The sequence below is a fragment of the Harpia harpyja genome, chromosome 11 (assembly GCF_026419915.1).
Source record: "Harpia harpyja isolate bHarHar1 chromosome 11, bHarHar1 primary haplotype, whole genome shotgun sequence".
In the NCBI taxonomy this organism is placed as follows: Eukaryota; Metazoa; Chordata; class Aves; order Accipitriformes; family Accipitridae; genus Harpia; species Harpia harpyja.
Window position 1 is genome coordinate 10,026,264 of NC_068950.1, and position 27,674 is coordinate 10,053,937.

Below are 27,674 nucleotides of genomic sequence, written 5' to 3' on the forward strand. Positions count from 1 at the left end.
GTCAGTGGAACTTAATTATAAAACTTGATTACTTTTTCAAAGATTCCCTACCAATGAGTGGAAGCTCTGACAGGCAAACATCACACGAAAAGAGAAGAGAGAGATTCTTAGAGAAAACGCAGTCATCTTGTGAAATTCTCTGAGATTAGAAATAAAGAAACTGTTTACCTGCAAACAGCCACAGCTGAGAGAAAAGGAAGACTTGAACACACTCCAGTTTTATGAACTGCTCACTAAACTGCAAAGCAGCAGAGATAACCACAGCAAGCACTGCCGAAGCACTGAAAGTGGTGGATGGAAACAGATAGTAAGTTGAAAGTAAAGAGCCACAATCTCATCTTGCGCTAACTTGGTTATTGCAGCTTTAAGAGAGAGGTTTGGAAAGTTTTCCACTCCATACTACTCTTGCACACCCCTTCTAAAATTAGAAAGAGGCAGCTGGCTATTGCAGCTGAAAGATCGGCTCGAGCCCCCCAGACTACCCCCCTCCCTTTCCTTGACTGACGTGGCTCCCAAGAGCCATGGAGGAATTTGGGGAAGGGTGCTTCCACCTGTTGGACATGGAATGAGGTTTTCCAAGCATTCAATTATAAATCCAACTGTCAGGAGCTGACAATAAAGCAAGACACAGGACAGCTGTGAGGACCACAGGACACACACACAAACCTCTTCTCCTTCCTCCTACAGTTTTGCAGTTTGTCTTACAGCAGAAACAATGCACGAAAAATTGTTCTGTGCTTGATTTGGGCTTATAAAATAAAGGGATCACTTCAGATTTGTTCTTATAGTTTTCCAGCTGTGCTACAGGGTCTCAGCACAGAATCTGGCAAGTTGTTTATGTATCATTACATACCTCCAAAACCAGATTCTTTTTTCCTAAATACAGCATGCTGGCAATTGCACTGCAGATGGTGTGTACAGCTACAATCTGTACAGCAAATACTTTTATGTCTACCTTAACATGGAGCTCACCTTGCCTTCTGCACTCAGTTTGAATTATTAGTTCAAAACAAATACATATTTTTTAAAAAGTGTACAAAAAACTTTTTTTTAATTTGTGGAAAAAGAGCAATTGCTTTCGTTGGTGTCAAAAAATGGGGGAAAAAGATTAGTCCTTTTAACAAACCTGCTTAGCATGCTCAAAACTCCACTGCTCAGCGCAATGTGGCTCAGAGCAGGGTGTGAGAGACAAGGTAACAACAGACAGGGCTGCACATTGTTCTAGGTCCCTTTCACAACATCCACTGTTGAAGACAATATAGGTATTGCCATCCTCCAGGTGCTCAAAGGCAACAGCAGGAGTAGCAGAAGAGGGACCATGCTCCACCTTCCACCTGGGCTGGCTACCTGCAAGGGGATTCTTGCCAGCTGCAGGTGTCTGCTCGCAACCCAAGGCACAGTTTGACAGTGTTTTCCAGTCCAATTTGCTGAGTACTGGAAATTTTGTCTGCAAATTGGTGTGTAGCTGCTTCAGCTCCCCAAAGATCGTGTTCTGCCCAAAGTTTGTACGCTGTAAGCCCACAGAAGAAGAAATATCCCCTTCTCAGTCCCAAGGCCAGACCTGGTGTCTTCGCTCTATGTAAGCACATTTTTGCCGTCACAGACTATTTAATTTGCCAATCTGCTGACAGTTAGGGACAGTTCAACTTCAGAAGTGAGATTTCTCTAGAAGAAGCCAAAGTATTTAACAGTTTGGAAAACATCAAATGGCTATGTTTGCTGCAGGCAATGAAATAATTATACAAGGATAGTAATCAGCTGCCTGTGAGCAACACAGACAGACATTACTCTTCACCTCTGGCTGAGGAGGAGTTACTTAATGAGATCTGCATTAAGTACCTGTGGATATTTAATGAGAGCCTTTTAAGGACAAAGCCACAAACAGCTACAAAAAGGACCTACTACTTCAAGAGCAGGAACAGTCTTCTAATCCTAAACCTTTCCCCTCCTCCAGAAGGGGCTACTGCATATACCATCTTGCTTTTGATTTTTCCAGACTAAGCAGCACACCATATATTTGGAAATACACCTCACTTTCCCCACAGTTAACAACAACAACAAAGTGATTCTCCTTTGTCTGGCACAACATTAAGTAGAACGTTAAGTCTTTAGTTTCCAGGCACCTTCCTATTTTGTGTTGAAATGGGGGGGGGGGGCGCGGACAGTTTTAGAAACAGAAAATAACCTGGATTACGTGTGTTTTATTTGTATAAGAGCATGGAATCTCCTGCCTTCATGTCATAACAGTCTTTTTTTGTGGTTGCCAATTCTGCTAATTATATACTTTTTTTCTAAGCTAGTTTTTAGTAAGGCTGTCCCTCCAGTCAGTTCACAGTGCACTAGTTTGCAACAGCAGAGGTACAGGAACATGCAGCTAGGAGTGGAACAAGAATGAAGTCATTCCTTTTGTCAGCTGCTGACTCTTGTGTCAGACTAATGAAACAAGTGAACCATATCTTATCATTAGTTCCAGCTGAAATCAGAACTGAGGAATTAGTACAAGAACACCAAGTAAAAGACAATTCAGAGCTATTACAATTTCCTGAATTGTTCCCTATTAGAGAAAAGCCCTGATATTATCAAATACATGCATCTGCATCCCAGTATCTACCACTCCACTCTAAAAAGTTCTAAATTTTGCAAAAGGTTGTATTTTAGGTGTCTGTATTTGGTCAAAGGTAAAAGGAACAATCTTAAACATGTAAAAAAGTCTGACCACTTCAATGGGCAAATATTAAAACAGCTTATAAAACAAACATGTATATTTATTTTTAATGATTACTAAAATAGTTTACATAATATACAAACAAATATGCTATCAGGACACACCTGGAAATAAGTCACAGTTGTTTTTTCAAAAAGCATTTGTCCAGTGAAATGTCCAAAATGTAAATGCCATCTTTTCCTTCCTGAGCTATCCTTAAACATCCAGAACAGCAGCAATTCCATGTCTTTTTACTGTTTATATTTCTTCCCATTAAAATAAAAAGCACTACCCTTTGCTGGCCCTCAGTGGTTAGAATGAATCCACCTCTGGTTTAAGCAACCACAGCTCTGTGTTTCTCATACTGTGTTCTATATGCTTAAGGTGATTTTGGTCCATTCCACTTAACACCCCAAACCTTTGCTTGCACAAAGCCAGAAGCTCCAGCACCTCGAGAGGTTTTCCTGGTTAAGAAGGACTTTTTGCAACAGGACAGCTCAAGGGGCTTGTGAATAAAGGATGGGTCCAAGAGCCACTAATCTCTCAGCTGTTATAAGAAAACGTCCTATTAATTTGAGAGCAGTCTTCACATGTTCCTTCATATGCAATAAAACCAAATGCACACGGACCAACAGTTCAAGAGCATACGGTAACAGCAATGAAATGGAAGTGCTGCAATTCTCTCTTTTTTTTTTTGTTTTTTTTTTTTTTTTTTTTTACACAAAATACTTACAATAGAAACAAGTACATGTTTTTAGTCTGCTGTGAGGGATTCTCAGCATGAGGCATGCTAAAAAAAAAAAGTATTTTAAAAACATGCATTGCAAATCTGTTCTTCATTAGAAGCTTATACAGCAAGCAGGTTATATGCAGACACACGAAGAAAGGTTATTTTTCTAGGATACCGAATACCACAAATAAATAAAATCTCTTGATGCAAAAATAATTATCTTATTAAAATGAGAAATAACCTATGTCTTCCTAATGTTTTGTTTGGAAAGGAGATAGTACACACACAGAGCTGACATTTTATCATTTCCCCCCAAATTTTAAGACTTGCAGAACTTTGACAAAGAGCAGAGAATTCCTGGAAGCAGCGAGGCAAAGAGGTGCTGAGGGATTATTTAACTGACATCAGCACAACTAACATTAAGCAATCCTTTGTACCTTGGCTTTTCTCACTCTCCAGAACTGTCTGGGGCAGGCTCATCTAAGGAAGAAATGCTTGCTGAAAGGTTCTCTACAAGTCACAAATCTTTCAAGCAATTTAGCCATTTCTAGAAGTCACCAGAGACAGCTAACATCTATGTTGTGATCAGATGGATCAAGAAAAAGCTTGTGCTTAGACTCAAATCACCTTATTATCTTTTTCAGTTTATGTTTTTTCTTATGTTAGAAGTAAGCAATTCTGGCAGATGAAGGTGATGTTTTTGCATCCTATTACCTTGTCAAACGCAATACCAGCTTTATGCACCACCAGAAAAGGATCCTCATAACAAAGCCAATAGTGCACCAAGACAGCTTCAGAAGCAGATGCGTGGTTCTGCACTAGTGGACACTTACTTCCAGCTCCAGGACACCAAGCCTGAATAAGTCACTGAACACAACTTACCAACAACCAGCAAGTTCCTTGCTTACATTCTGCAGTTGATTTAGAGAAGTCCCATTACTTTAGCAGAAACAACCCTGGCAGCTGGTGGAATTTCTCTGCACAGAAAGGACTGTATGCTGCCTGAGCTCAGCAGCCACAGTAAGTTCTTCCCTGTTCAGCCATTGCAACATACATTTTCTGTCATCCTCCTTTCCCAAGTCCTCTCCAGTAACTTTTATGTGCATCCCTCCACAGGGAGGCCCTTTTCAGGCCAAACAGGCAACACAAGATGAGATATACGGCTCCACAGTCCACTCAGCTTATCTGTGTCCATGCTGTTATAAGAACTAGGAACATCTGAACTGGTAAACTTTGCCCAGAGGAAATCCCGGACTTTCTCCTCAACTTCTTGCAACGTGAGGCTCTTTCTTAGGGACTGCTCATCCAGGAGAACTGTCAGCAGAAGAGCCACATCCTTAAATGCTGCATTTTCATGGTCACAGTACTTGTAAAAGATTAAGGTGGAGCCTGCAGGCAGTAACTCAAATCGATGCACCACTGCTACCTTCTTGCCTTCTCTGAACCCAGAGCTGAGCTCATTATCTACCTCCAGCTTGACAATGTCACTATCCAATATGGCTTTGTCTGCCCCATTAATTTTGATTGTAGTAGCATTCTGGGAGAAGGCAAAAGCATCAGCAATCTCATTACTTAGGCACCTCAGCGCTTTCTCAGCTTCCTGGCCAGCTGTGAACAGTAAGATGGCCGGCTCCAAATGCAGATGGGAAGCATTAAGATGTTTCTCAAGGAACACATGGGTTCTTTTCCACAGATTGGGGTCCTGACTTTGGTAAGTATTTTTTAGTTTCTTCATCCGAGCCCGAAACGCTTCCAAAATTTGAGTATCTCTACTTGACAAAGTTGCATCTAGAAGACTTGGCATTCCACTCCACAGGACATAAAGCAATGGAACGCTAATTAACAGAACCAGTATCAAAGTCCAGCTTTTGTGAAATCCACTCTGCGATTCACCATCATCTATTGAAAGGAGGAGCAAACAGGAAGAAAACAATGTTTTAAAAGGAGTCAGAAGTCAACAAGCCAGAGGAAAATAAGAGAAAAGAGTAGAATTCAATGAACTCTCATCCCACTCTCAAGCTATTGGTACAGTAGTTGAAGAGCATAAAGATCTTCTAGTTAAAAAACAACCAAAACCAACTTGAACCTCTTTAGCAACTCAGTGAAGTGACAGCGTTAAAAAAAGGACATTTTTATGCATTGCCAGCTTGACTAAGCAATTGGACATTCTTCTGAAAAAGGAGCTCTTCTTAAAGTTTATCAATACTCCATTCTATTTAATCAAATCCAAACTAAGAGCTTAAAATGGTTCTGAAAAAAAGTCAAGCTTTTCCCTACATTTAGGCTTTGCAGAAAAAGCCCTATACAAAACCTGGCATCACCAGAATGGTTTCTGTGTTGCTATTTCTCCTCCCTGTCCCCATAAGGATGAAAATAGTTTCTGCAGCAGTATTTGCATCTCAGACACTAGTGATCAACACTATTAGAAAACGTTTGTGGTCTTTGGATCAGTCAGCTTCACAAAGAGTACACACAGCAAACAGTGCACAGGAAGCATATAGAGTATCAGATATTTTGATTTGGTTTTGTATTTTAACAGTTAAATTAACACTTGTTTGACCTACTACGAGCATAAGGCTCGATTCTGTTCCCAGTAAAATCAGTGACAAAATATACCAACCACCCTAGAAACAGGAAAGAACTTTATACCTTATGCTACCTTTAATATCCTAATTTTTATCAGGACAGCAACACAACAACTGTTAAATAAGAACACCACTAGGTCTGCGTCAGTTTTAATCTTGCAGCAAATCTTGTAAACACTATAGATGGAAGACCTTAAATTCAGGTGGAATTGTTACCTATTATACAACACCCTTCCTTCCTTCCTTCGTGCTGAAAACACATGCCCTAGCAAGCAAGTCATCTGTTCCGGCAAGGACCCTCAGTTTAACACCAGCTACCAGGAAATCGAGTACTTGGACAGGCATGAAAATGGTTAAATGTAACACAAGCATGAAATAGAAGTGAAAGCAGAAGTCTTACTTGTGGCCAAAGGCTGTGACTGCTTCCCTATACTGGACTGATCTCGAAATTTAGTTCTGCCTGTTAAAAGATTAAGAAAGGAACGTGAGAAAAATACTAAGACAACAATTATAACCAATCTTCCAGTGGGGAATTTAGCAGGGAGTTGAAATCAAACTACATTATTTTCAACAAAAAGCTGTTCTTAGTTATGCTTTTACATACAAAATTCTACGAAGCTTACAGGAAGGTTAAAGCACCCTTGCATAAAACCCTGTTGAAGCGAATGCAGGCCTGCTAAGTAGGAGCAAAGGTGAGGCTGTGACCTCATCCCGGGTAAGGCTGTATCAAGTTTGGGGCTTTCTGTTCCCTTCTGCATCATACACCCTCCCATGCTCAAGCAAGGCTAGTCTTGAGCAAGGAAAATGACACATTCACCACTATTACTAGCCTGAGAAGTCCCATTCAACTGGCAGACCAACTCTCCATATACGCTATTTGCCAAATGTCAGTTCTTAAGCCATCTTGAGAATCTTGCATAAAAAGCACAAGTCCCAAACCTATCACAAATCACCCCGGAAGATTTTTAACTCTTGAAGAGTTACACAAATAAAAATGGAGGCATTTAAAGTACAAGATGACAAAACAGCAGAGATTTAACAACTTGTTATTTTCTGCACAAGGATCCCATGTCCCAGTTAAGTTTCCTGATTTTGCTCAAGAATTTGAAGGACAGAAAAATGGAAGCTCCATTAACACAAAAATACTAGAAAAACAACATAATGCAAGACGTAAGTAGCAAAAGCGAAGCAGTATGTTAAAGGCATAGTCTCATATTCCCTCTCCATCTAGCTTGGGTCAGAGGCCTGCTTCATCAGCAGTCAGTTTCTTGGGATGAATTGTGCTTTTAAAGCAAAATGCAAGCTTTCAACTTCAAAATATACTTTTGGTCTATTTATTTAAATGGGCTCAGACAGCAAAGTACAAGAGACATTATCCATAAAAGAGGGTTATGAACAACTTTCCCAAGAGACCAGTATGAATATATACAGTGCAATTATTGGTCAGCATGTTTTCTGCATTTAGTCAGTTAATTAAAGAGACACGAGAATTTCTGGCTCCTTGTGAACTACAGCAACTGGTTCAAAGCTCAAGGCTCTTTAATAATATATAACCAAATCAGGATACTGTCAATGGCACTATTGAGAATAAATTGAACAAACACACCCTGCAGTAGTTATTTCAAAAACACTAAAATAAATCCTATAACCTTGTTTCTGTATAAATGTAAATCACAGAAGGTGCTAAAAACAGCTCTGGTTTAAGCCGGTGCTTAACTGCTTAATGAGCTACACTGTTCTGTATTTTCAACCCCCCACCCCAATAGGGCACAGACATGGAGCTTGTAACTAAGCTTATATAGTCTTCTCATAGTTAACGGATCAAAATCACTTCAATTCTGTAATATTTTACAATGTAGCCCTATTTGCAGAGACTAGGTTTCATATTTAGGAGACAGCTATGATTCATACCCTAAAGGAAAAAATATTTCAATAAACAGTCTAAAAACAGATCCTATCCTACCTAAGAATCTTGCCTTATTTACAACACAATTTGCACAAAGGCCAAGCACATTATTTGTCTTGCCTAACTCAAAATGCCTAACTCCGGCAGACACCTTAGAGCTTTCAGATTTTCAAGTGATTTTCCGAAGTTCTTCACCCAACACCAAACTGGTCACTCCTGCAGCACCTATTACCTCTGGGACAGGAAAGAAAAAGCACCAGACTAGCAAGAACTCCCAGCATCAATTCATTTTTCAAAGACATTTCACAGATGTGCAGCTACTACAAGACGAGCTTCTCTTCCAGAAGGCACTGTGGTTTTCAAAAAAAAAAAAAACCCAACAAAAAAAACCCAAACCCCACAAAACAAACAAACACACACCCACAAAAACACAACCCACCAAAAAACCCCAAACAAACCTACCCCAGGTTCTCCAGACTGAATTTTGATTTACAAGACTTTGTTTAGCTATACCTGTTCAGGATAGAAACAAGTGCCCAGACATTAAGAACAGAAGGCTACTAAGAATTCAGAACTTTTATTTTTCCTCTTCAAGTACTCTTCCAAGAGGAGAAAAAAACCCCAAACCAACAAATCCACAAAACCAACCAAAGATAAAAATCTGAAACACAAGGAATTGGTCATTAGATGAACAGACTGGAGTTTACCAGCAAAGAAAAATGCTGCTCCCCTCCAGAAGTGTAAGACAACTAATTCAATCATAGCAGGCCACCATTACTCAGGGAAAGGCTAGAAGGGAACGTGGTATGTACAAACTAATCTAGCATTCACTGCTACCAAAAGGTGAAGGTTTTGTTCCCTTCCTCAGCTCACCCCAATGCTACTAGTAGTACATGCCCTGCACTTACTGATTGTCCCATGAGTCAACTCCATTTCCTAACCCAGCCAAAAAAGAAAAAAAAAAAAAAAAAAAAAAAAGAAAAAGTGGGTCATTTTCTGTGGTCAGCAAGTTGAATAACCTCATAAAAGGGCTCTGGCATGTCCTGCCTTCTCCAGCTTCCATTTGGATTTGCGTCCTGGGTCCCTTTCCACCTTCCCAGACAGAGTGTCCCAGGGCTCAAGAAAAACCATAAGCAGAGGAAAGGAAAAGAATTCTGTACTTTTCACTTAATTACAGGGAAAGACTAGGTATCTATTTTTTTACTTACTCTGTGATGTAGTTGAGTGGTGCTCTTGATTTTTCTCAAGGAAGTCAGCCTTTCTTTCTGAAACCAAAGCATAAATGAAAGAACTTGCCTATCACATCAGAGGTCAGAATAAGACAGACAAGCCATACATTCTTTTAGCTCTTTCTATTAAATCTTCAAAGGCTATTAGGGGAGGAGTATATGCTGTGCTGCCAAACCAAGCCTGCGCCATACGACAGCCTCTTGGACCCCTCTGTAGATGGAGAAAACTAGTATTATCTAATAGAAAGGGCTTAATTTGGCCCTTCACCTTGCTTTTCCCAATATGACACAAAATTATCCTTCCTATTTTTTCTTTAAAAGAGTAACAATGCAATAATGATAAAATGCAAAGGATGGGAAATTAGGAGCATTACTTGATTACTAATGGAGGGTACCAGACTTTTCACTTCTGAAACCAAAACTATTCAGCAGGAGGGAAAAACAAAAATAAACAGTGTAAAGCTACCACCTTAGCAACTCAACTATCAGCCCTGGGGGACTCCAGCAAACATGGGCGTGTTCTTAGCTGCCTGAGCAAAACGCCTGCATGTGCACCTAGGAAACAGCAGACGGACACAGATGTGTTCTTGTGCACATCTCAGCTACCTGGTTCATGTCCGTGTTTTGCCAGTCTGTGCTCACAATTGCTTTCAGTGCTCTCCCATAAACATTGTGTGATAAGGACTGTTAGTGACAGAATGAACACAAGCTACTACCTCACTCTCTGACCAGTTACCAGCTCTCCTAAAAACCTCCCTTACCTAATGTATCTATTTGGATGTATTCAAACCATGTGTCATAACATAACTACCTTCTGCTGGGCTAAAAAGTATCCCATATTTTCCTCGTCATTGTATTTCCCTATCACTTCTGTAACACATACCGAGTACAATCTTGAGCAACTAACAGAAAAAGTGCTCCCTTGCTTTGAAATCACTTGGTATAGTCAGCTTTCCCCTGCTAAAGTCAAAAGTAACTCATCTTTTAGAAAAAGAACAGTTTTGCTTTGCTTTGCCTGAGGCAATTAAAGATCTGCTCTCTGATACTACTCATCTTTTTGTTTTGCTTTTCAAAAAACAGACAGCTATGTATTTATCAAAGTTTAAAACTCCGCTTTCTTGAACTTTAAGGTTTTACACCCAAGCAGATGACTGTCATACTACAATCAGTTTTAGTTTGACTCATGGGCAAGAGTACACCCTGAAAAAATTTCTTTTTTTTTTTTTTAACTTCTTCATCCATTCGGATTTCAACTCAACTGCCCCTTTTGTCACCAAACTGAAAGAATGTCATATTAGCACATTTAAGCAATCATTTAGTACATGAACTAAGGTTACATGGAGAAGGTACTGATAAAACTAGCGTTGTTACCTTTTAACGGTGTATAAATGTTTGGTTGATGCCCTGCTGGTTTCTCGGGTTCGTTACTGTCATAAGACTTTGCTTTTTCCTTTATTGGATTCTCTTGAAGAAAGTAAATTGAAGAACTGCCTATCAGGAGGCAAAAAGGAAAAAAAAAAGAAAAAAAGAATTGGTATAGGTGCAGTATCATTTGTGCTCATAGCATCACAAAACTGAAGGACCAAGACATAGTTTCAGAACATACATGATCTAAATCAGTGATTTTCAAGTTGTGATCTCCCAAGAATTACTTTCTTAAACTGTAACCAAAAGCAACTAAGACTTGAAAAGCTTATGGTAAATTTCAGTTCACTACAAATATAGCTGTCTACACCACCACACGCCTTTTTTTTAGGGGTTTTTTTTTGTTTTATTTTTAGGAGTCCTTGGCTTAAAAACACTTGGGAAAAAAAAAAACAAGCCAGACATCAAGACACCAAATGCTAACAGCCAAGAAATGCCTTACACTAAAGGGATTCAGTGTAAACTCTTAAATACACAAGCATGGGAGTAAAGAGAATTTTTCCCACAGCTTTGGGCACACAATTTGCAAACAATAATTGTGCTGTCCTCCATAGCATTAGGCAGAAGGGAAGAGAGAGAAAAACAAATACAGAACATAAATCCCCTTTTTATGTAGTCCAAGCCATCCTTTAGCTGGGTCTCCTTCTCTCTCTCATTAACCATAATGGCAATCTAGGGCAACTATGCTCCTAATTAATCTTCTCAGGCAGCTGGGAAAAATCTACACCAACACCTTTAGATTGTTTACCAAATTACACAGCCATTCAGACACTGAAACCCTACTTAGTTAATGTTACTAGCTAGAAAGAATAAAGCCCTGTAAGATGACAGAAGTTGCAGAGCAAAGGTCAGGGCTGGAAAACCAGTCAAAAGGAGAACACCAGGAGAAGAGGTTTGAAAGGATAAAGTGCAACCACATGGTTGCTCAGATTCAGTGGGGGGGATGGACGGGACACAGTGGGGGAGTGAAAAAAGTTCAGGTATGGCATGAAAGCTGTAGTACAGCTGTGGAACAGAGACCATGACAACAGCGATCAAGCTGAAAGGCATAAGCAGAGGAAACAGCAAAGGGAAGAATACAATTGGTGAAACTTTTTCTCTGTGACATTCACACTGGGCCCTATTACTCTTTTAACAGTACTGGGTTCTCCCAGGGTTTAATGTGTTTCTATAGCTCTTTTACCATACGCATGAGGGCAACGCACAGCTTGCCACCTAGTGTTCATTAATTTTACTTCAAAGAAAGAAAACAGCCTTTTTCTAATATGTTCTGGCAGCTTTAGCGTGCCCTTGTATGTGAAGCATACAAGGGAGGAAAAAAAAAACAAAAAACCCAAAACACAAACAAGGGAGACAACTGTAAGTTTTAAATTAAGATGTTAAGTCACAGGTACAACAGCATTTGCACATAGCGAGTGGGATACTATATTTTTTTCAAAACCATCCTAAAAAGCTGTTAAGTGACTGATTTCCCACCAAGCTAAGAATGAAGATACTCACCAAATTACTTGACCTTCAGGAATGCCAAACAACATACCCATAATATTTCACTACATACTGAGGTTTTGCAAGGAAAATCTCACTAGTAGCAGTGGCTAGTAAACCACAAGACCAGAAAGATCTATAAATCTAAAAAGGGCTACTCATGCAGTCCATACTTTTTAATTCCTCTCCCCTTCTTTGCATCAATCAGTACTCTATGGCTCTCAAAGCATTCTTAAAAGTTGTTGTAAAAAGGAAAGACTTAAATATATACAACTTCATTTCTCACATGAAGACAGCTTGTGAATCAGCACCTTCTGTAAGAGTGGGTATCACAAACAGGAAGAGTATTAGTGCAAGCAGACAGCACATATGGCATCCCCTACAGAGAAAAGTAAACTCCCCCTTTATGAAGTTTAACTTCCCTAGAAATATATAAAAATTCCAGTCCAGACATGCCTGTTCTTTCCTTACAAGGCCTTAAGCCTCCTACCCAAAGGATCATTCCTGCCTCCCAGGCAGCTAGTGAGGATTTTCCAATCCACCTTAAATCTGCTTAGCCAGCCACCTACTGCACAGTCACCTGCCAAAAGAGAGTGATCTTCTTACTATCCCCATTTCATACACTGGTTTAATCAAAGGGATTAGAAATCTGCAAGTTCATAAACTACAGGTTTATAAACCAAAATATAAAGCCACTATTTTAACACAGTGGAACTTGTTGTTTTAAGTGTAGTACATATCTGTCCCTGTGGGTTCAAACTTTTTCAACACAGAGATAAGCCTGCAACACACTTGCTGCAATGTTCCACTGCAACTACAGGCAGCACAAACTTGAGTGCCCAGAACACCTAGCGCCTTCCTTTAACTCATACAGTCATACACTCTACTTGCGTACTTTAAGACAACTTCAACAGAGATTGCTAGCATGTATCTTTAGCTCATTGATCTAGAAGATGCCTGATTCAAGGCAGTGTTTATAGACTCTTAAAGCATTTTAGCTCTAGAAGCAAGTTCCTAATCTATATTTAAAACCTCTAAGCAGAAGCCAGAAACCAGTTTCTGAAGTTGTGGTTTTGCTTCCACACTGCTCTCAGGGAAGCATGACAATTACGTCCTTACAAAAATCCACCCTGCTTGTCCTGCTGCCCCACAGACCCTGCACTCCCCTAAACTCTGCAGAAAAAAACCCAATACCATATAGCTACAGGCAGGAAGACTGTGAAGGTGGAAATTACTCCTTTGCTTCTATATAAAGCATTTGGGTCTCTTAACATCATACTTTTACGCCCGCTGTGACTATAATCAAATACCGCTGTTAAGAGCTCAGGGACGTGGGGGGAGGACATCTCTCCCCCAGTCTCATTTTTAGAGACATCTATATTAAAAAAACCCCAAAACACTCAGCTGTACCTCCTAAAGCAGCCCAACCACATTTAAAATACTAAGCATGTTAGTACCTGCTAGCCATCATTTGGAAGTAACAGCTTCCCACAGCTTTTTTTCACAGATAAACCTTTGTACTTTCCCAAGGAAATACTCATAACCTCTCTCCTCCTCCCTCAAGATAAGATTTTTCCACACCTCCTGGAAATTTTCCTTCTGAAACATAATATTGGCAGCCCTTTTTAAGGGCAATGCCACATAATTAAGGCCATGCACTGCAGCTGTAACAAAAGAGCTTGGCAACAGCCCTGTCACAAGAATACTGATGGGAATGGTACTAGTCTCAGGCTAGCCCAACTCATCCATCTGAGAATTGCCACATACTAATACTGTATACAGTCCAACTCAAAATAGACCAACAGACTAAAAGGGAAGGAAATACAATTTGCTTGCAGCTTTCTGACAGAATGACAGGCTAAAGCCACGTGACTGTATTACACAAAGTCAGCATCTCTCTAAAGTTTTGAGAAGGATACAGTTTTCATCAACTAAAGAAACAAGAAGGTGCCACGCAGAGCTAACACAACAGCTTGTCCAGCCCAGCGTCCAAGAGCAAGTACCAGTGTATGCTTGGTGCTTCAGAGAAAGGACAGGCAAGCCCCAATTATGCACTTCCCCACAAGTAATGTTGCTCACTGTACAGAGCACAGTCTTACAGCGACCTATTTTTGCAGCTCAAGATACTTTATTTAAATTCAGTCTTTAAAAACCAAGCAGTGGTAGTACAATCAGTTATTCCCCATTTTAATGCTGTGAAAAAATACTATTCCAAATGATGCACTAGGTAAAACAGCCACCTCAGGGCTTGGCTTCAGCATGCTCTACATGCACCGATCCTTTTGGAAGGCCGAGAAGGACTCCTCGTCTCTTATGCAGGGAATAAAAACCGCAGCAGGATTTCCTCACCTGTACGCCAGGACCACGGTAAAACCTGCAAAGGAGCTAAAACCCAATAAACTCCCTTTGCGCCAGTCTTGTGCCTTTCGGCACCTTTGCAAGTGCCATGCACAGTAACCTCTCCGAGTTAACACCTACCTGCCGATCTACATGCTTTTATAGGGGGTCGAGTCAAGGAGTCTGGATTCCCAAAGTGAGTCTCGTCTCCTGAAACGAGAAACAGGTGAAGGGCGCGGCAAGCCCGGGCAGCTCAGTCCAAGCCCACCCGCCTCCAGCCTTCCAAGAGCACCGAACACCCCTTTCAGACTCACTGGGACACCCCGGTGTTCCCCGCGGGACTATCCGGGACGGCACCCCCCCGGGCTGCCCCTGCCTCCGTACACCGCAGGCAGGGCGGCCGCGGGGGAGGGCGAGTCCGCCCGCCCCACTTCGCGCCGCCCCACCGCGCCCTCGACCGCGGGATCCACCGCGAGGCGCTGCGCACGCACGCCCGCGCCGCTCACCCTCCAGCGCCCCTCCGGGGCCGGGCTCGACCGCGGCCTCCGCCTCGGCCTCCTCCGCCCGCGCCGCCGACAACCGGGGGCTCTTCCGCCTACGCTTCAGCTCGGTGGCGTCCGGGGGAGCCTGCCCATCGCTGCCCCCCACCATCCTGCCCGCTGCCGCCCCGCCGCCGCGCCGCCGCCGCCGGCCCCTGCCCCGGCCGCCCGCCGCCGCCTCTCCGCGCCGCGTCAGACTGAAGCTGCCGCCTTCCCGCGGCGGGGGCGGCTCCGCGAACCTCACTTCCCGCCGCGGGGCGGGCTCAGCGCCCGACGCTTCCGCCGCGTCGCCGCCCGCCGCCGCCTGCGCGCGGAGGGGGCGCCGCGGCGTCACGTGGTACAGCGGCCGGCCCGCCATGGCCCGCGCGCCGCTGCCCCGCGCGACCACCAACCCCCCCCCCCCGCCCCTTCCTCCCCCTCCCGCCCCGTCACCCCCCGCCCCGCTGAGGGAGCGGGGCCGCCGCCGGAGCCTGCCGCCGCCTCCCGGCGGGAGGAGGACCGAGGGAGGGCCGGGCGGCGGGGAGCGACCGTCCCGCGGCCCGGCTGCGCCGAGGCTGCCCTCCAGTGAAAAAAATGAGGGAGCGCCCGGCGCGTCGAGCCGCCCCCTCGGCCGCGGCCTACCCCCGGTCCGTGCGGGGCCCCGCGGGGGCGGCCCCTGAGGGGAGGCCGGGCCCGGCGAGCCCGCCGGGCGGGCCTCGGCCCGCTGCCGCGCTCACGCAGGCGGGCGGGCCGGCCGGCCGGGGCGAGAGGCGCCGGCCGCTGTCGGGCGGTTTCTGTTCGCCTACCTGCGGGGCCGAGGCGGGCAGGGGCTCGGGCAGCCGGCGGGGCCCCCCCGCCGCGGGTGACCCTGCGGGAGGGCCCGGGCGCTGCCTCCGGCGTGCCGGGGCGGGCGGGTGGGCCGAGCCCCGAGCCGGGGGGGGCTCTGGAGGGACAGCGTCGTGGCTCCACTGGCCGGCCCTGCTCTGCAGGCCGCCTGCACGCAGTTGTCTTTCGCAGCGGGTGCCCCAAGTAAAAAGCACCCACGCTGTGCAGCTGCGGTGTACTGTAATATAGCATCTGAAACTATTACACGCCTGTGTGTGCCTGGTTTTCCCACCTTTAGACAGCGGACAGGCGTTTTCTGTAACCACTGCACAGATGCCTACCAGGGCAGCAAACCACATAGGACCAATTCGGAAACAAGTTGCTAAGCAAACGGAGTCCCTTTTACAAATTCTAAAGGATTTCTACATACTGCTAAAGACAGGATTGAGGAAGACGATACTGACATCTGTGATCACAGTATCTCAATCTACAGTGCTCCAGGATACGTGTGCTCGCTGTTTGTGATGGTACTTGTTTTGCAGGGTTGTAAAGGGGGTGGGTGTGTACGTGTTCTGCATTCTGTGCACTCAAACAAGAAGGCTGGGCGAGGGAAGTGCTCTTCAGTCTTCTGCAACTGTCTTGTCTGTACATGTATTTCAAAATAAAAACGATTTTAACATTGTACTAGCACCCTGTAAATGTTCCACTTTCATCCAGAAGCAAGTGAGTATTTATGAAGATAAATTATGCATCCTTCCTCCTGTACCAGCAATAGAGGAAATACCATCATTCTTTTAAGATCTAAAAGCAGAACACAGACACTGACCAATGTTTTCTAAAGCAAAAGTAAAAGAGGGTGTAACGAAATACCACATCAGGAGGTCGCAAAGTACAGCTGAACCGTCCATTCAGCCCAAAGCAAGTAGAAAAAGCACTGCCAGTGACTGGCTCGTGATTTCTGACTGGGCAGAACTACAGCTACAGGTAGTACCACTTTATTTGCAAGTTTCCAGAGAAAGTTACTAAATGATTACGTTGTGTAAATATTTATATAGTGTGTCCTTTATAATTCACCTAGTCACTGTTGATTCTTCTGCAGATTGAGAGAAAAGGTTATTCCTATTTAAATAAAATCCTCCCTCAAACTTGAGTTAAAAACAGACCAGATTTGTTACCTTACAATTCTACATCCCAGCTCATATCCCATGACTTTGTGAATGCTAAAGGAAGAAAAGCAACGTTACCCAACGTCGACAGGCTTTTTTGTAACAGTTTTGTGGTGGTGGATGACTTCATGTCCTAGGCCCACCAGTTAATTCTCCTGACAAGCAGCTTTTCAGTAACCAGTGTCTCAACCCACACAGGCTGAAGCTACTACCCACTGGTTTTGTCATGCACTCGCCTCTTTCACTTGCTGAGCTGGAGTTCCACCACTGGTTTTGACACTTGTGCTTCTATGGACAGGGCGTTCCATCTGCCCGCTCCCCATTGCCTCCCGTGGTGAGGGGACTGGCTGGTTGTGGGGACAGGGGGATGTAAAATGCTTAGATTTTCATGAAGCCCTCGACACCTGCAGCTCCTCTCCGCTTTGGCCACCTTGGCTGTTCGTTACTTATGGCAAGAAGCAGTGCCTTTGGCTGGGATGCAAAATGGGCATCAACCAAGAGCAGGGCCCTCAGGGAGATCTTGGCCTCTGCAGATCAGCCACTCAGACTTCTTCCTTCCTGCTTTGCCATCCTCCCCGGTTTTGCAGCCTGGGAGAGGCTGGCCACAATAAAGGAATGTGCTGAATCTGCCAGGGAGGGAGGTGGACTCTGTCCCCTCCTGGTCACCACCAGGAGGGTGGCTCTGCAGGCGACAGAGGAAGCCGCTGCCTTTCTGTGCTGCTGGAGAGAAGGTGCAATCCTGCTATCGCTACATGCGCTGTGCCCACACACACCTCACGCCTTCTCACCTTCCTGGCATGACCAGCGTCGGTATCGATACTCGCATGCATGCTCACCCCTTGTGTAGTATGACATGCACATGTCTCATAACTGAGCGGTTACAATACAGTGAAGGGACAGACGGAAAGTTGGCCTTAGGGCAGGGGGCGGCTCGTGCAGGCCTGGAGAGAGAGAGGAAGCAGGGCACCCTCTGGCCAGTCCTGCCCAGGGGGGCACAAACGAGGTGGCACACACAAGCTCTTTCAGACAGCGCTGGGTGCTGCGGGAACATAAGGGGAACAGAGCACAGGTCGGGGCTGGGCTCACACGCTTCACCTAAATGGCATCTCCCATTGCCAGGTACACCCCTTCCTGGTCCTGTACTATCTGTTTATGGACCTGTTGTCCACAAGTGAGACTCCTCCTTTTTTGAACCTTCTGACTCTCTGCCTCTGTGGCCCCTGTGCCAGTAAGCTTTCCTGCACGCAGCATAAAGAAGTATTTCTTTCTGCCCATTTGAACCCAAACTCTTACCTGTTTTACGAGTGTCTCAAGTTCCTAGTATTGGGGAATTTAGTGAACACATTAGTCAAATCCCACCCTTCAGCCTTCTGCTCTCCAAATTGAGGAGTCCCAGCCATTTAGTGCCTGCTCCTTAACAGCACTGTTTCAGTTGCCTCTCTGAATGCTTCGCCTCAGCCATTTGCCGCTGGACTTCTCTGAGGATGTTGGTGAAAAGGCTGCAAGCTGAGTTCAGGGTGGGGGGGAGGCAGTCTCTGCGCTGCTGCTCCTTGCGCTGATGCCTTTCCCCCAGGCGTGCCCTGCTCCGTGCCACCGCTTCCCATGAAATATGTCCTGGGCGGGGGGGAATAGGGAAGGGGTTGGACCATACCCGTCCCTTGTGCAGGCACGGCAAGGCATAGCATCATTTTTTGGAAAGCCATTGCCCAAATGATGCCAGGAGCAGCTACACGCACTCTCTCTGACCTTCCACCTGTTGCAGTCTCTGGGGCACGCTGGAAGGGGAGCACTGAGGGGGGTCCCCCCATCCTTTGCCCTCCACGCTGGTGCTAAAGACGCTCCATTTCACAGCCCGCAGCTCCTCAGCCTCCCTGCACTTGCACAACGGGACATTTCAAGAGTCTGGTGTTTGCTGGCTATATGTTTGGGTTGTTTTTCTTGTGGTACTTTTCGTCCTCATAAATTAACTCTCAAAACAGTTCCCTCCTCACGGTCATTTAGTTGTTTAAATTTGCAACGCTGTTGCTTTACGCAGGAAGAAGCCAGTCATCCAGTTTGCCTGAAGGAAACTCTGCACGACCGCAGAGTTTCAGAAATACTGCCAAAAAAGGAGTTATCGTTTCCTGAACGCTCCGGAGAACGACTGCTGTTCACTGGGGAAAAGCCGTCTGCCTTTGGCGAGGAGGAGGGACGGAAAACTACACCTCCCAGCAGCCTACTGGGCACCCATGGAAGGGCAGAGTTCACTGTCACGTTGACAGCAGAGGATTAAGGTTGTGCGCTGGGGGCACAGGCTGTCCTGCCACCACCAGAGCCAAAGGGCCTCTGGGAAGGGCAAGCGGAGGGGCCAGCACTGGCCTGCTCTTGTTGCCCCTCTGCTTCACTTCGCCGCCCTGACCGGCTCCGAACCTGCTCGGGTAAGCGTCCGACTTCGCAAACCACTTTGTTCCTCTGACTTCTTTCTTCTGCCAGAGCGTCACCAGCGGGAACAGCACAGGGAGGGGAGGGACGAGAGCCGAGAGGTAGAGAGCAGCAATTATACCACCACACACCTCCAAATCATGTATTTAGCAAGAAAACTCAGCTGTAGAGACGGCGGGGGGAAGGTGGAGGGTGCCCTCCTACGCTTGAAGAGCTGCTGCGAAGGCTGAGCTTGAGATTTTTGTACAGAAATCCGCACCAACCACTCTCCAGCAGGGAAAGTTTCTCGGGAGTTTTCCATGCTGCCTAGTTTTCCGCGGGCAGGCATTGCGCTCATTCCTGCGCAGCCATCCGGTCCCAAAGTGCTTTAGCAGAGAGGGAAGTATCTCTGGGAGGGTGTAGGAGAGTCAGGCTGTGGCTTCAGGTTCACAACACCTGGCCAGGGCACTGCTCAGCCCCCTCGGATGGCTGCACGGTCGGGTGTGGGTAACGCTGCTGCACAGGGGCCAGGCAGTGTTTCTGCCAGCGACTTCGCCTTCCAGCACCACCGGATCCAACACGCCAGAGGCAGGAAGGTAAGGTGGAGCAGGCTCATTGCTCTGTGATAACCTGCCTGCCGAGCCCCAGCCTCCAGGCCTGCCATCGCAGAGCACAGCTGAGTCCATCCGAGCGCATCTGGATGAGAAACCGGTGCCTCACCCCACTGGCTTGTCCCAAGACAACCGTGGTTTGCGTTAGCCCTTGGACTGCTTGTAGCCTGCCAGGAAGCGAAATAGCTAATAGCCCTTGGGCTGAAGCTTCACAGTTATCAGTGTCATCCATCCATTTTCACACCACCTTGATAAGCACGGAGGGAGGATCCTCCTTCTCCACCGCGAATCACTGCTCCTGTGTTTGTGCTTATCAGGTTTATGGGCGATTAGTCACAATTCCTGAGGCCAAGGCGGGATGGTGTCTGTGAGGGGGCTTAGTCAGCCACTCAAAGGAACGGCAGGGAGATACATCTCCTTATGACCGAAGGAGAAAGTGAAAACAGTACAGAAGCCTGAGCTCCAGAGGAGAAAGAAAATGGAAGAGAATCCAAGCGTGGATCTGTCTGGAGGTAAGTGAATCCTATGCTTACTCCATCTACTAGGAAAATCACTGCTGAAATCTTCTTGCAAAGGGACATGGGAAACCTAAGCAAAATAAAAATAAAAAATAAAAAAATTGCCCCTTTTCCAAGAAATGCAAATTGCTATCTTTTTTAAGGGTGAAAGATTAACAAGTTAGTTTCAGTTTTGGATTCCCATCTGCAACCGGTTTAGACTCTGTGTCCAGGATGGCAGCACAAGGAAGGCTAAAGATGGAGCTCCAGACTGGGAGAGCTTTTTTCCCTGCATCCCAATGCTTCCCATCTACAGATGCTTAAATAATAAGCCAGTTTTCTGCCACCTATGGATGGGAAACCTCTGGAGGAGGCAGGGCAAGGAGTACTGTTTGTGCCCAGCTTGAATAGCAGGATACCTCCAGGTTCCTCATATTTCAGTTTCTACCACGTACTTACATTCTCTGGGTGCCTTGTCATGACTACCGCATATGAGTATTTCAGTGAGACAGTGATGCTATAACCAGCTCAGGTCTGTCCTAGGCGGCCAGAAGTCTTCCTGTAATAATCAGCAACAAGGAATGTAAAAATCATACTCCAAAGGACAGCATGTTCTGACACGTGACAAGCGCAGCTTTTTCTCTGCTTTCAAATTAGTAGGGAGTTCCTTGCCATTTTTTTCAGTCTCTATTCTAATTTTAGCATAATCATTTCTGTCATTGTAGTGCTTGACCATTCATAAGCAATTTTTCACAAACAACGCCTGAAATTTGAGCTGCACTGTTTGGTTTTGTAAGATTGAGAATATGCTGCAAACACTTATGTTCAGCCTCACAATTTCTTTACTGAATTATGCTCCAGTGTTTGCTTTTAATTATACATTACCATAGCTCTTTGGGCGAGCAGCTCCAGAACAAGAGCAGAGCAGGAGCACAAGCAGAGCTAACATTTACGTTCAGGCAGATGCTTGAAGCATGTTGGCATAACTGTTCCGGCCAGCACTCCACAACAGCCTTAGAAATGCTTCAAATCCGTTGCCTTAATTTACCAGCCTAGGAAAACCCACTATCTGTGGAAGATTTGGTAACATATCCTGCCACTTAACGAAAGAATTGCCTGCCCACCCCACATAGGACAGCGTAGGACATAGGCTGGGGTTGAGTTAACTTTCCTCATAGCAGCCCGTAAAGCGCTATGTTTTGGATTTGTGGTTTCAAAAAAAATTGTTGATAACGCAGCAGTGTTTTGGCTATTGCTGAACAGTGCTGGCACAGAGTCAAGGCTTTCTCTTTTTCCCCGCTTGCTCCCCGCCAAGCAAATAACCTGGGGTGGAGCGAAGGGCTATTGCATACAGTGTAACACCACGCTCAGCAACAAAAAATGGGGTACAGGAAGAAGAAGAGGGCGGGGAGGGTTGGCTTCCAAGGTTGCTATTGCTCGGAGACTGGCCTGGCAGCAGTCTGCTTGTGGGAGGTGGTGAGCGACTGGCTTTACATCACTTGTGATTTCCCCTCCTTTCCTTCACCTATTCAGCTGTCTTGATCTCGACCCGTGAGTTTTCTCACTTTTGGTCACCCTATTCTCTCCCCTGTCTCACAGCAGGGTATATGTTCCTGAAATGCAAGAACTGGGAGTTTTACAGGGTGGTGGTAAAGAACTGGGTATTCTTGATTCCTGTATGGCTAGCTGAGCTTGTGAACTCTGATCCCAACAGCTGGGCCAGCCCAAGATGAGGTGGAGAGCACAGCAGAGCACTCTGTGCACCAAGAGCGCACCCAAGAAACACTTGAGCACCAAGTGACAAGCAGGTGGCCTGAGACCTCCTGCAAACCACAGGAGGACTCTTTGGTATGTAAGTCACCAACTTGGGATGGAGGAGAGATGACACTGTCAGATTCAGCTGGCCCCACAGCAGAGGAAAAGGTTCCCCAGGAAACTGAAGTATCACTGGAAGAATCTGGGAAGACAAGAGATGGTGTCTCAGAAAGATCACAGGAAGAAGATGACTTGGATGAAGGTGAGTCTCTCCCCATCCCTGCGTACAGCATTTCCAAAATGCTGATAACCTGGGCCTTTGCTTAGAGGAGGCAGAGCAGGAGAAAGCGTTGTTGGTTCTTGTGCTGAAAGAGACTAAGCGTAGGTCTGCGTATTTTATTCCCCACAGCCAGGCTGGCCCATGATAAAATGGACAGCGAAGGAGACAGCCCTGTCCACCAAGAAACAAGGGAAGACCAGGAGACAAGCAGGCAATGTGAAAGCTCCTTCACAGCAGAGGAAGATGCTTCATCAAGAAGCAAGTCACTGAACTCTGACAGTAAAATGACACATTTGGATGTGACTGCCACAGAAGATGTCACCAAGGTCTTCTTGGCAGAGAAGAGCACCAGTGCCCCTCTCCTAGATCAGGAGCCAGAAGAGCACATACAGCAAGAAACACAGGAGAGCGGATCCCAAGGCACGTTAAGGAACAGACGTGGGACCGAAGGTGAGCTGGTGGCTGTGTGCTGCTGCTCTTCTATTGTGCACATGCCTGCACTTTCCATAGGCATTAGAAAAACCGTATGGTGAGATCTCTAGTGCCCCTTGGCAGTTTTCCAGAGTCGAGCAGGAAAGGAGGTATAAGAAATTAACTGGCTTCTCTCTTTCTCTCTCCTTTGGCTACTGTCCTGCTTTGAAAGGCATGAAACCACACTGCCCTCTGCATCGTCTTTCTCCTTCCCCTGCCCGAAAAGCAGGGAGCGCCAAGACTCAGAGCAGTATTAACCCAAAGGAGCATTCACTTCTAATTCTTGCCCTCAGCTGGTTGCTCCTGGCAGCTCTGTTGCTTTTCTTATTACAGCTCATTTTACCTGTTCCCTCAACAGTGAGTGGCACATTTCTTTCTCTTACTGTAGGGCACACAGCCCCAAAGCCAGAGGCTCAGTCCTGCTTGCAGAATGTCCCCACCCAAAACACAGATGAGGAGAAGACCCAAGAGTCCCTCTTGCTGAAAGGTGAGGAAAAGAAGCTTCCCTTGCATGTTACTCATCAACCAGAAGGCACTAATCCTCCAGGAACAAGTAATGAAGCACATTTAATTCTTCTCTCTCAGGACCTTTCACAGCCTTTTCTGAGGGTTTGAGGGAACAACCATACCCTTAAAAATAGGCTCAGTTTGAGCCTGTAGTAGCAGCTTTCCCTCCAGCTTTCCAGCCTCAAAAGCAGGCACATCGTGTTCAGCATGCTGGGAGTACCCCAGCATGTCCTGGGAGGTCTGATGGTCTCCTGTGCTGATGGTCCCCCTTCCCAGTCCTGCTCTGTGTTGTGGGGCGTCAAGTGGGAACTGTGATGCTGATCTGCAGCACACATTTCTCCTGGTAGAAAGAGACCTTGCTTTGCCGTGGAGAGGGACACAAGCAGTTGTGTTTGGACCTCGCTGTCCTCCTCTTCTGGGCCCAAGCACGGTAGCCTTTGCTCGCCCAGCAAAGCTAGGAGGAAGGCAGTGACCGCAATGCTTTAGCTGGGTCAGACACTTCCATATGTGCAGGTAGGTGCTCCGAACGGCCACAAACCTTAAAGAAGACAGAGAAGGGGGAAAGACAAGAAAGCTTGTGGCCAGCTGCAATTTCCTCAGGAAATTTTGTACCATGACAACAAAGCTGTAGCTTTGCCTCCATCTCTGGAGCTGTAGCCCCCCCGTCTGGTGTGTAGGAGCATGGGTCTCACAACATGGAGCAAGCAGCCTCTTCACCATTCCTGGGCTACCAGAGAACATGCCAACGTGAGCCACTTTCCTAGTGTAGGGGGAGAAGGTCTGAGGGGGGAAAAGAGCCCTCGTAGCTACTTTCCAGCATATCACTGCAGGTCACTTGGGACTGATTTCTGTTCCCCATCTTGGGTCTCTCCCCTGTTGAACAGGGCTTGTCGTTGTGAGCCTCGTACTGCTCGGCTTCTGCATATTCTGCTTCGGCAACCCAACCTCCAAGTCCCAGCAAGTCCCCAAGAACCCCACGGTGGAGGCATTCCTGTCCCAGTTCAACCAGCTGCCGGACAAGTTTCCAGGGCAGAGTCCGCACCTGTGGCTTCGTGGGCGCAAGTTCCTGCAGAAGCACCTCAATGCATCCCACCACACGCAGCCGGCCATCATCATCTTCACAGCCGCCCGCAAGGGCGAGTGGACCTTGCGATGCCTTAGCACCTGTGTGGCCAACACCTACTCGGCCGCCCTGCATGCCAGCACAGTCCAGATCAATGGCACGGATAAATCCAGGCTCCAGAGTGACCAGGCCAAGCTGGAGGTGGACTCAGAGCTGAGCTCAGCTTTCCAGGCTGGGGGTCGAGCTGCAGTGATACACCGCTTTGAGTTGCTGCCGGCAGGGGCCACCCTCATCTTCTATAAGTACTGTGACCATGAAAGTGCTGCTTTCAAGGACGTGGCCCTGCTGCTGACCGTGCTGCTGGAGGAGGAGACACTGGAGACCCACATCAGCCTCCAGCAGGTGGAAGAGAGGGTCCGTGACTTTCTCTGGGCCAAGTTCACCAACACCAGGACCCCCAGCTCCTATGACCACATGGACTCCGACAAGCTGAGCGGGCTGTGGAGCCGCATCTCCCACCTGGTCCTACCAATCCACCCGGTGCAGACTATCGAGAAGGGCGGCTGCCATGTCCACACCAAACCCTAGGGGCAAAGGCTGCCAGAGCCCTGGGAAGGGTTGGAAAGACAGTTCTGGCAAACTCCAGTGCAGGTGGAGGCACAACCAGTGCTATTTCTCTTCAATTTGTTTCTCTTTCTTGGGAAGAGTTTGACAGGTACAAGTTGATACAGGCCATTTGGCCAGCTGAGTCCTGGAGGTGATAGATCACATACATCCTTCTGGCAGATGGGAAGAGTGGATATTTTAGGTATTTAGCAGATATTGCACAGAAGAACATCACTGTGTGGGGAGGCAGGAGGGAAAACAGGACTTTGCAGCTAGCATTCCTATCAGTAAATACACAAATAACGTACACAACTAGTATGCCAGAAAAGTACTTCAGTTCAGTAGCTCTTTCATTTCTCCCTGCCCCTCAGTTTGCTTACGTAATGTACATCAGTCTCACAATGTACTTTATCTAGAATGTTTCTCTCTCTTTGCAGAGAGCCGCTGGAACACAGGAAGGTCAAATTCCCCAAAGCCCAACATTTTGAAGGCATGCTTCAAAAAGAAAACCAGTTTGCTAGTCAAGGGTTTGACCAGTCAGTCCTGATAGAGTCCCACTTGCACAGACTGAATGACACCCAGCAAAGACCAGATCCTAAATACAGGATGTTCAAACAAACCTGCAATTCAGAAATCCCCTAAACATCAATTACAAGAAATTTCAGGTTGTCAGCACTTAAACACTGCACTAAAGGGGGGGGGAATCCCATATGCCAGAGAATACGCTCCAAAGACAGAGAGCAATGAAACAGAAACCACTTTACAGTCATTCTGATAGTGTGAAGCCTTAAGGGCCTGCACAGGTGAAAGAATGAGTAATACAGTTTGACTTAATGCTACTTCTTTAAAAAAAAGTCCACTCTTGATCCCTTTGCTATCAGAAGGCTATGACTATCTCTTTCGGCTGATGCATCAGCTTTGGTCCTACATGATAGATTGCTCTTCACCCAGATCTCTGATCTGTGTGTAGGACAGGAAGCCACCTGCCTACCTCTCCCCAGATAACTTTTGTTGATGAATGTAGATGTTAGCATTGATATTTATTTCAAACCACATGGGGTGGCACACCAGGTCCTTGCCCTCCAAAGGTACATTTGCTTCCCTGCCAGGCAGCTGGTGCTCTGGCATACGCTAAAGCAACTAGGAGCAGAGCTGGGATTAGCTGGAAAAGACAGCCTCTGGCGTTAACACTAAAAATCCTCAACAAAACAGCTTGGTTTCTTACTGTGCCTCCTCTTCTGCATCCCAAGAAGAGAAATCCAAGTCCTGGAAATACTGTGGTGCCCTTGCACACTGTGTTTCTGCAGACGCTCTGGGGTAGAGCAGCCAACTCAGAGAACACCTGGGGGATATGTGCAGGTTACAGCATTTATAGTAACGCAGCAGTCAGCCCCAGGTGTCAGCCCCTTGTGCCTATGGTGCTGCCTGCCGGAGAAGGAGGAGATGTAGCAGAGCACGGCTTATTTCCATATAAGCAGCACAGACTGGGGCCTTGCAGAGCCACGCTCTGTGTCCAAACAAGATGCAAATCAAGAACACTATGGTGTTTTCACAAGCAGCACGTTTGAGTGCTCCTTACAGCAACTGGACCCTGGCGTTGGCCGGGTCTCCTGCCAGCAGTGCCTTGCTGATCTGCCCCACTGATGGCTCAGCTGAGGCACAGCCCTGCACCCTAAAACCACAGCCTGTCTTTTCTTTCCTCCTACCATGTGCCTTGACCTGGCTCAGGAGATTGGTGGCCATTAACTTGGAGGAGGGGACAAAATGAAGGAAGAGGAGGGGGTTATTTGTTCATGCTCTAACCAAAGAACAGACTTTTTGATTGGTTGGGGACATGAAGACAAGACCACAGGGGTTTTCACCATGACAAACACTGGGCTAGACGTGAGAATTACCTGCTGGACCCCAGCATCAGCAGGGCAGCCCAGGGCATGGTTTTGTACAAGATACAGGTTGCTGCTTCCCCCTCCCCTCCTTTTTATTGCTATACACTACTTTGGTAACAGAAAACACTGTTTCTGCTCTGCATGGTTCAGTATGGGTGTTGAGGTAAGAACCGGCAGAGCATTAATCATGTTATGTCAATATCTTGAGGGAAATCTGTATTTTGACGTTATCTTGCTCTCAGTTTTATGTACTGTGTTTGTAATGCATAGCCAAGGTATGCAAGGACAACTTCATGCTGTTTGGGCGCATCACTGTAAGTGTCATCCCCCCCAGCTGTTCTCATATAGAGGTATTTTTATGAGCTTTTAAAGACAAAATATCTGATTGCTTCTGAAACAAGACTTTTATTTAAAAATAAAGATTGAGATTGTGAAAGAAACCAGCAAATTCTTCAAAGTGAGTCTGGAGTCTTACCATATTCTGGGTTTTTTTCTAGCTATTTTCAGTTCATTAAGCAAAAGGGATCATCATATTTGACAAAGTTTTATTTAGGTCAGGGCTGTAGTTGTGCAAACAAAGTGAATATTTGCTTTTTCTGGAAAAACTCCAAACAACCTTTTTCTCAGTTGTTTGGGGCAAACATTTGCAGCTTTTTCAACTAAGGCAAAACTAAAAACCACCCCCCAA

At 46.2% G+C, this 27,674-nt stretch overlaps 2 protein-coding genes across 3 annotated transcripts; one reads left to right on the forward strand and one right to left on the reverse strand.

Moving 5' to 3' along the window:
* Nucleotides 1-2,744: 2,744 nt before the first annotated feature.
* LOC128148104 (torsin-1A-interacting protein 1-like) lies at nt 2,745-15,327 on the reverse strand. The gene is made up of 6 exons (XM_052801570.1): nt 14,908-15,327; nt 14,543-14,611; nt 10,526-10,645; nt 9,134-9,190; nt 6,420-6,479; nt 2,745-5,333 (listed from the first exon to the last, which is right to left on the reverse strand). The coding sequence occupies exons 1-6, from the start codon at nt 15,296-15,298 to the stop codon at nt 4,531-4,533; spliced, it is 1,500 nt and encodes a 499-aa protein (XP_052657530.1). The 5' UTR covers nt 15,299-15,327; the 3' UTR covers nt 2,745-4,530.
* A 3,782-nt stretch (nt 15,328-19,109) lies between these two features.
* TOR1AIP2 (torsin 1A interacting protein 2) lies at nt 19,110-27,426 on the forward strand. Of its 2 annotated transcripts, none has more exons than XM_052801786.1 (6): nt 19,110-19,327; nt 20,239-20,433; nt 22,133-22,435; nt 22,583-22,903; nt 23,313-23,477; nt 24,316-27,426. In XM_052801786.1, the coding sequence occupies exons 2-6, from the start codon at nt 20,400-20,402 to the stop codon at nt 25,080-25,082; spliced, it is 1,590 nt and encodes a 529-aa protein (XP_052657746.1). In that variant the 5' UTR covers nt 19,110-19,327; nt 20,239-20,399; the 3' UTR covers nt 25,083-27,426. The 2 variants fall into 2 exon arrangements, with proteins under 2 accessions (XP_052657746.1, XP_052657747.1); XM_052801787.1 differs by having other exon boundaries at nt 19,111-19,327; nt 23,313-23,411.
* Nucleotides 27,427-27,674: the final 248 nt, after the last annotated feature.